The sequence below is a fragment of the Camelina sativa genome, chromosome 4, assembly GCF_030686135.1.
Source record: "Camelina sativa cultivar CO46 ecotype springtype chromosome 4, ASM3068613v1".
Taxonomy (NCBI): Eukaryota; Viridiplantae; Streptophyta; class Magnoliopsida; order Brassicales; family Brassicaceae; genus Camelina; species Camelina sativa.
In genome coordinates this window covers 23,569,490-23,579,265 of record NC_141883.1, presented here as the reverse complement: position 1 = coordinate 23,579,265, position 9,776 = coordinate 23,569,490, and the positions used below count along the sequence as shown (strand labels likewise).

General features: G+C 34.3%; 1 protein-coding gene across 1 annotated transcript; it reads right to left on the bottom strand.

The window, feature by feature from the left end:
* Positions 1–8,808: 8,808 nt before the first annotated feature.
* Positions 8,809–9,504, bottom strand: LOC147946122 (uncharacterized). The gene has a single exon (XM_087509500.1). The coding sequence runs from the start codon at positions 9,502–9,504 to the stop codon at positions 8,809–8,811; it is 696 nt and encodes a 231-aa protein (XP_087365626.1).
* Between the last annotated feature and the right edge of the window lie 272 nt (positions 9,505–9,776).

Genomic DNA, 9,776 nt, shown 5'->3' with positions numbered 1-9,776 from the left:
TGAAAATGAGGAATTTTTTTTGCACAAAAATTATTTTCTTTCCGTTTTGTCTTTGCAATGATATAGTCCACCTTGTTGATTATTAAATACGTCTCCCTCATCTGACCTTGATTGTTGATTACATAGGCGGATCTTGGAATGAAGATGATTATGGCTTTGTTTTTGCTAATGAGGTGTTTTATGATAATATGGAGTTGGAGAATGATTCATGTACTTTTTGTTGTGAACCACTTCTTGGACTGATTCTCTATTACAATGGACCGAACCTCTTTGTCTGCAATCAAACTAGCGGAAGCTTCCTCAATCTTCCCACAATTCCTGTAGCATGATCATCAGTTTGCCATTTTGACTTTGATCCAATTCCTGTAGCATGATCTCAACTTGCGGGTGAGGAAGATGTCCATATTCTCACTTTGGATGGAAAAGAATCCTTGTGGAAAACACTCAACGGAAAGTGTAAGCAACGTCATTTACCTAAGAGTCCTGGCATTTTATATTAGAGTGGAGTATATATTATGTAGGATTGCTCAATATCCCCAAAGAGGAATTATCTGCCATTCCCTTTCCTGCTGAAGAATCCATTGATATTTTGAAAGTTGATTTAGTTAAGTTCAAAGATGGCATCGCTATTGTGCCAAATTTGAGTGACGGTCTTTTAGATTTGTGGGTGTATACATCTAACAATTGGTCAAAAATTCAGATTGAAAGTAAGCAATACTACTACTGGAAAATGATGTTTCGTGAAAGGTTGCTTGGTGGACCACATAGATGCAAAGGAACAAGCTATGTTTATCATATTTCTAATATTTTTATCATAGATGCTTGCACAAGGAGTTCCTTATTCTCAAATAGTCAGCCTCTTCTATTATCATATGGAAGACCAGACACTCTAGTGTCTATCATACATAAGTCCTAGAAGAAAGGGCCAATTCACACTTATGTGAATTTTGTTGAAGATCGTAACTTACTACCTGGGTCAGCATTTGCTTTTGATATTTAAACTGTTAATATGAAGCTTTTGTTGCTGCTGTTACTTATTATTATCCCTATTTTTGAAATTGACAGGATTGGAAAAATCGAGAAGATGCCCTATTGCCCTTGATCTACATTTTGCATATGATGTTTGTTGGATATGGGCTACGCCCAATATGCCACTCGGCCCAACAAGATTAATTAATTACAATCTCGGCCCGATAAGATTGGGAGCAAGTCACTAATTCCCGCAAAGGGCAATCTCGGGAATTCACGACGAAAACCCTAGACACCCCTAGGTCAACAGTCCCCTATAGAAGGAGAAAGCATTTATTGGGATCACCATCCTGACCCGCGGACAATACCTACAGAGCAATACTTTGCATCGAAAATTGTTATTGTCTTTCGTATAATTCATTCCTATTTTCAGTTCGTCACTTTAAGCTTGCTAGTTCGCTTGTGAACTAACAAACTCTATCCCGACTTGTTTTAAGTGACGATCTCACGTTTTCCCCGATTAATAAAAGAACTTGCTTGCTCTTTCCCACAAAATCTTTATTTGTTTAAGTTGTGCAATCCCCGGTACAAACAATGTTTACGCTTAAAAACAAAACCTTTCGAATCCGCTAGACATTTCCTTTTCTTTTCTTTACCAGCAGAATTGTTGAATTCTTGTAATCTCTTGCTCTTCATTATCAACAGTGAATAATTTTGTTGTCGCCGTTTAGAGTAGAGAGAACATAATTCATACTATATTTTTAAAGTCCCTACAATTATTGATACCAAACTTCATCATTCTTAAGTCTTAACCACTGCGCACCCACTCTCACTAGTCATTAACCCAAATCCAACGTCAATCAAGAAGAAGTGATTCTATAAATCGTACATAGGTCCAAGTTTCCGAACAACAATAGAAGCAGAAAGAATAAATGTTTAGCCATATCATGTATCTAAGTTTTAAAAGCATTGCTCTTTTTGTGTGTTATAGGAACAGAGAAAATCATAGCTTTGAATGAACCAACCTATCGCAATTGATTATCCAAACTCTTGCACCCCACGCCAAGTACGTTAATGGCTCTTTTATATATTACTAGGATCGGATCCGCGCTACAGCGCGGGAAAATATTTACAAAAATACTTATAAATTCCATAACATGAATATATATTCGTAAAAAGAACTTTTTAAAAAATTGTAAATATTGCATTCCTAAAAATTACACACTCACAATGTAAAGATCGCATTCGTAAAAATTACACACTCACCAGTAATAATACAAAATGATAAGGTTGAGCTAAATTTTTTTACATGTTTTGACCCGTTGAAAATTACATATATATCTTAAAAAATGAATTTGATTAATTACTCCAATAATTGTTATAGGCAAAGTAGACCTATATATCGATTTTAAGATGTTCTGACCCACTGAAAAACTACATATATCTATAAAAATGAATTTGATAACTACTCCAACAATATATCAATGATGGAGAAATCGATCTATGATTTGTCATAAAATAAATCTATGATTTGTCATAAAATAAAGAGAGAAAATAGATTTAGAAAATACTATATATCAAAATAATTAATGTAAATATATTAATGTAAATATATTTGAATAATAATTTTCTTTGGATAAAATTACTCTACAATTAGAAATAGGATTTATATATTCAATTAAATATTATTAATATTCTGAATTGATGTTTCAAACAAATACAAAATTAGGAATACATTAATTTGTTTGGATCTTGTGATCATGGTCTCTCCTTTCTTTAACCCCTTATTTCCTGGGGCATATTTACGAATTTTAACTATAAATTTTGATATAAGAAAAAATCAAATATATATATAACCTGAAAAAAAATCAATATAAATTATTCATATTGATAGTTATAATCTGAATGATAATTAGGTAAAATACTGAATGAAATCGTATACATACCCATATCACATAAGAACATATGGGTTTGATATAATTACAATTTTAGATGTTCCTGCAAAATACTAAAAAACAACAATTTATATAATATTGGATAAAACAACTTATTGCAAACACATAGAGGGGATGATTAAAGGTACATGAATTAAACAAATAGCTATAAAAATGATTGAAAAAATGACATGAAATCGATTAAAAAGTTATATTACCTTAAGAGAAGTGATTTGCTCTACACACCTGAAAAAGATTATAAAATTAAAAAGATTAGCTATGACATATGTACTAAACAATGAGAATAATAAATCATTTTCTTGCAAATTCAAAATAAAAAAAATTGCAAATGATAAATTATCTATAATATAGATGAACAACTATGATAATATAAATGAGAAAGAGATACTTTCAAGATGCATATGATCGATTATCAATTATCAATTTATAGGCTAAGAAGAGTCGGCTAATCATTATCACAAATTAGGTTTAATAAAATCAGATATTTTGAAATTTAAAAATATAATGCAATGAGAATATATGTACAAGAATATTGTGTATTACCTGTTTAGATTTTATATATGGGATGCACAATATTTTATTGTATTAAATATGTTTACATATGTAAAATTTGGATTTTAAATGCTTGATTTTTAATTTAACGAATTATCTTAAAATATGTCACCAAATTAAATAGCTTGATTTTATGGTAAAAACTTTAAATTATTTCCAAAATTTTTGGATAGATATTATTTTTAAATTATATTATCGTCATTTTTTAATTGTTATGTCAAGTGCTTATTATTTGGGTGATTGATTTTATTCTAATTTCCTTATTATCTCTAAACAATTTTTAAATATGGTTAGTTCTTCATAATCCAAATAATTAACATTAAATATTTTTAGGATTTGAATATAATAGTAGTTGTTACGTTAGATACAAAATCTTCACCATTTAGATTTTTTGGTTACAATCACTTAGAAATATTATTTAAATTCTTTCTTCTTTCAATATTTTCGAAACTAATTTGCAATATTTATGGAATATTTTGTTACGATTTTTTGCGGCAATTAATGGTTTATTTTATTTAGATTTTAATCCATTGTAAGGTGAATATAAAGTTTGTTGTTAAGTTAAACTCTATAATTTAACGTAGTCCGATGAATTACTTGGTCTAGTTTTCAAACCATTTTATAATCTGATTTTTTTAGTCAACAATAAATTAAAAATGTACCCTTATCTTTTTCCTTGAGATCTAATTATTACAAATCCGATTATTAAAAAAAAATCACGCTAACACTTGATTTTTTAATGATTTTGATGAGTTCTGTACATAAATATGTTAGATCTATCAATTAACCATTGATTTATGAGTCAAAAACAAAAACTCTATTATTTATCTCAATTTATTTTCTGGAACATGACATAATTCCGGTGAATCAGTACCGGTAAGTGCCTTCTCCGACATCGTTCTTTGACCAAAGAAGAATCGTGAGGGAAAAGAGAATTTGAATTCTCCAATTTAGATATGAGAATTTTTTTAAACATTATATATGAGATTCTAAAATTATGTTTATTGGGATAAAACTGAAAAAAAAGAACTCACCCGTTAACCCGTTTTAGAGGACGCGGATCTTTTTGACCCGGATCCATTTCTGTTGATTTTGATGCCCGATTTCAAAATTTTGGGTTGTTTTTTTTAAATAACCCGACCCAAGTTCATTAAAAGTCTCATTCAACTTTATTTACATTGTATTTTTTTTTTGTCGTTGGAAGTATTTTTGTCCAAAGAAGAAGTTATTATTAAATAATTGAATAGAATAAACTCCCGGAGGCATAAAATATAAAGAAATGCTTGAATTCAATGTGATCATATAAAACAGAGGAAGTCATAGTTTGACCAAAAGCCACACCACTAAAATCAATGGTTTTTGGTCATAAGGGTTGTGAATTAGTGAATATAAGCCACATTAGTTATAAGACAACCCATGGATGCATCAGACATAAGGATGAATTTTTTTGGACGTTGATTGTTAAAGAAAAGTAATATATGTAAGGCTATATTAACTTTGAAAGAATGTTTTATCATTAATGAATCAGAATGTACATTAGTCCTTTATATACATGAAGCTTAGCTCATTTATATAAACTACATATATATCTTAATAGACCCCCCTCAAGCCGAATCATCCTGTAAGAAGAGGCTTGATACCGATAGTCGAGTGAGTATAGACTGAAAGGGACCTGGATGGAGAGGCTTCATCAAGATGTCTGCAAGCTGATTGATAGTAGAGACATGTAGAACCGGAAAAAAACCGGCCTTGACTTGATCTCTCGTAATGTGGCAGTCGATCTCAACGTGCTTAGTCCTCTCATGAAATACTGGATTATTGGCTATATGCATAGCAGACTTGTTATCACATAACAGTTTGGCTAGAGTGTCCACCTGAATGTGTAGATCCTTCAACAATTGACTCAGCCACAAAAGTTCTTTAGTTGCAACAACCATGCTTCTATATTCCGCTTCAGTGCTGCTAGAACTCACCACATCCTGTTTCTTGGATTTCCAACTGATCAAGGAAGAACCAAGAAAAACGCAGACTCCAGAGACAGACCTTCTTGTGTCAGTGCACGTCCCCCAGTCAGCATCAGCAAAACCATTGAGACAAATCTCAGTATCTGTTGAGTAGAATAGTCCTTGTCCTGGATTATTCTTAAGATACTTCAGCAATTGATGAGCCGCATGTAAATGCACATCAAACTGGCTCAATCGATGGACTGCAAAAGTGATGTCAGGACGAGTAATACACAAGTACAATAGACGTCCAATCAATTCCATGTAGGGCTTGGCATCATCAAGTAAAGTCCCTATTTCATTGCTCAAAGGTACCTTAGAATCCATAGGAACTGGTTTGAGTTTACAACCTAGTAATCATGTATCAGCCAGTAAGTCAAGGCAATACTTCCGTTGACAAACCGAAATTCCAGTAGAATTTCTAGCAATCTCAAGACCTGAGAAGAATTTTGCTGGTTCAAGGTCTTTCATCTTGAATTGACGAGCCATAGCAGATTTTATAGAACTAACAGCTTCATCACTATCACTAGCGATAAGGATATCATCAACATAGACCAAGACTGCAGTGAAAGAGGTACCTGTTATCTTTGTGAACAAAGTGTTATCAGCGTAAGACTGTTCAAACCCTTCATCAGTCAAAGCTTTGGATAAACACTTGTACCATTGCCGGGAAGCCTGCTTTAAACCGTAGATAGACTTATGCAAGCGTAGAACTGGATTAGGAGGCAGAGTCGTACCCTCATGTGGTGTATATCATTCCGTTAAGCTCATATAAATATCTTCATCCAGATCACTGTGTAAGAAAGCATTCGTCACATCCATTTGAGTCAAGGTCCATCCCTTTTTAGCAGCCAAGCCTAAAATCATCTTCACACTAGCAAGTTTAGCAACAGGAGAAAAAGTATCAAAGTAGTCAACTCCTTCTTGTTGTGTGAATCCTTTAGCAACTAATCTAGCTTTATACCGTTCAATAGAACCGTCAGCATTGTATTTAATCATGTATACCCACTTACAACCAACCACATTCTTCCCTGGTGGTAAGGACGCAACACTCCAAGTCTGTAAAGCCTCCATAGCATCAAGCTCCACATTCATAGCTTTTGTACACCACACAGATATAATGGCTTGTTTGAAATTTTTCGGTTCAGTTTCAATCGAAATAGAAAGAATATAAGACTGATATAAAGGATGGATGTGAGAGTAAGAGAGAACAGATGAAAGAGGATACAGAGTGGTAATTTGTTTTGGTGTAGGAATAGAAATGTGGGAGTTAGAATGTTGTATTAAAGAACAGTGATAGTCATAAAGATAACCTGGAGCCTTAGTCGATCGTTTTGGTCTTGTAATGGGCAAAGAGATCACAGACGTCTCGATAGGTTGAGTCTCTATACGAGAGGCACCAGAGGGTGTATTGCTTGATGATGGTAGTGAGGAAGATGATGATGATGATGGTAGATGCACAGTAGTATCATGGAATGATGCATCAATGTCATCAATTATGATAGGAGCAGGTAAAGGAAACACACAATTATCAAAGATATCTGTAGCAGGAATATCAGATTGAAAGGGAAAAATGCTTTCATGAAAGATGGCATTCCTAGAGACAGAAATGACATTTGTATCTAAATGAAGAACCTTGTAACCTTTGTAACCAGATGCATAGCCTAAGAACACACATTTATCAGCCCTGGACTAAATTTATTTCTGTCTTTTAACAATGTTGACACATAACAGAGACATCCAAAAGATCTGAGGAAAGAATACTCAGGTTTCTTGTTTAAAAGCAGTTCATAAGGAGTTTTATTACCTAGAACAGTAGCAGGTATCCTATTAATCAGAAAAACTGCAGTGTAAACACATGAACTCCAATAGAGCAAAGGAACATTAGATTGAAATAACAATGATCTAGCTACATTCAACAAATGTTGATGCTTTCTCTCAACAACAGAGTTCTGTTGAGGAGTGTAAGCACAAGAAAACTAATGAACCATACCATATGTGTTAACTAAATCCGTGAAAGCTAACTCTGGAGCATTATCAGTTCGAATAGCTTTAATTGTCGACTTGTATTGCGTTTGAACATGCGTAATAAAATTGGGAAAAAATCTGGAAACATCACTTTTATTCCTTAACATATAGATCCAGGTTAAATGAGTGCAGTCATCAACTATTGTAAAGAAGTAACGATAACCTTCTATAGACTCTGTAGAAAATGGACCCCAAATATCTAGAAGAACAAGATCAAATGGAGATGAAGACTTGTGATTATGGGACTCAAAAGGAAGTCGTTTCTGTTTAGCTAAAGGACAGACAGACTCATTAACAAAACTAGACTTAGACAAATGTAAAATACCAGATAAGTTCTTTAACTTGTCAGAAGATGGGTGTCCAAGGCGGTGATGCCAGAGAGTGCTATCGACTTGCAAGGATCCAGTAAATTGGGAAATGTCTGAAGATGCATCATGTTGAAAAATGTGAAGATTATGTAGGAGAACTCCTCTACCAATCGTCAATCCCTGAATAAACTCTTGTATATAACATGAATCAAAAAAGAAATGAGCAGACATATTGTTTCTCCGCAAAAGACTACTAACATATATAAGATTGAATTTAAAAGAAGGAACATGGAGAACATCATGCAGTATGAGAGATGATGATAAATGCACAATGCCACAATGAGCAATGGCCATTCTGGTGTCATCAGGTAAAGAGACAGTCACCCCTGAAACATCCATAACCTCATTGAACATGGCAAGATCAGAGCATACATGACTAGTAGCTCCAGTGTCTATTATCCAACTACCATGAGAAAGTTTAGTAGAAAGAGAAGATAAGCATTGATGTTGAAAAGTGAGAGAATTATGTTCATAACAAAGTGAAGTAGAAAGAAAGGTGTCAGGAAAAAAAAGTGTACCCGAAGAGGATTCTGGAGCCATAATACCATGTGCAGTAATAGACGCAACAAATGAGGAAAGAGCCGGAGTCTCTGAAGCCTTAGTACGAACAGAGAGTTGTTGAATCAAAGATTGAGCTTGTTCTGGAGTGATCTGACTGACATCAAGATTAACAATACTCGAGACAAGTGGAGGTGAATATGGCATACTCTCCATAGTAGACAAAGACCCAGCAGTAACATTAGTAATAGCATGAGATTGTTGTTTAGGAAGAAACTGTCCTCTTGGCTGGAAAGCTTGGGTGGGATGTCCTTGTGGTCGCTGTGACGACTGATAAATGCTCTTATATCCAGGAATATAGCCTGGAGGGTAACCATGAAGTTTAAAACACTTATGAACAACATGACCTGTCATACCACAGTGAGTACATAACGGTCATGAAGACCTCGGTCGAAAATTATTCTGAACCGCAGCAGCATAAGCACCATTATATTGGCCACCATAGGAGTTATAAGGAACTTCCTCTGTAAATGTAGCAGCATGAGAAGCCTTGAAAATAGCACCATCATTCTTAGAAACAGGCTTAATAGTGCTTGTTCGCTCATCCTTTGTCACCATGTGAAACACTTCTTCAAGAGATGGGATCGGTTTCATCATTAGAATGTGACGACGAGAAGAAGCATAAGACTCATTCGAACCCATTAGAAACTTCGTAACTCGACTTCTCTGGTGTAACGTCTCCCATAACTCAGAGGCATTACATTCACATCTCCCACAAGTGCAGACAGGAAGCTCAATGTAGTTGCAATACTCCTCCCAGAGAGTAACAAGCTCAGTGTAGTAAGCACTGATATTCATAGACCCTTGTTGGATGTTACTCAACCGTTGCTCAATCTCAAAGATGCGAGGAGCATCATCTTGCTTGAAACGTGAAATAATATTCTTCCATACACCTTCTGCAGTGGGAATGAACAAGATACTCTGACCAATCTTCTTGGATACAGAGTTCGTCAACCAAGTTGACATCATGTCGTTACAACGCGACCAAGAACCAAAATCAGGATGGCCTTCATGAGGTCTTAGAATTGTTCCATCAATAAAACCCAATTTGTTGCGCACACTAAGTGCCATGCGTACAAATCTATGCCATGAACATAAACCAAATCGCGGAAGCAAGAATCTCAAGAACAGTAACGAATACAGCATAAGCGAAAGCAGAAACAAGCTGGGTGATTGATGTACTCATCTTGTTTACTGAATTTAATTGAGAATTGAGCTGGATTCAAGCTGGATTGAGAGAATTGAATCGAAGAATCGTTGATGATGAACGATTTGAAGAAGATCTAGAAGATAAAATCAAAAAGCGGATGATAATCTCCATAGATATTTGATTTTTCCTGAGT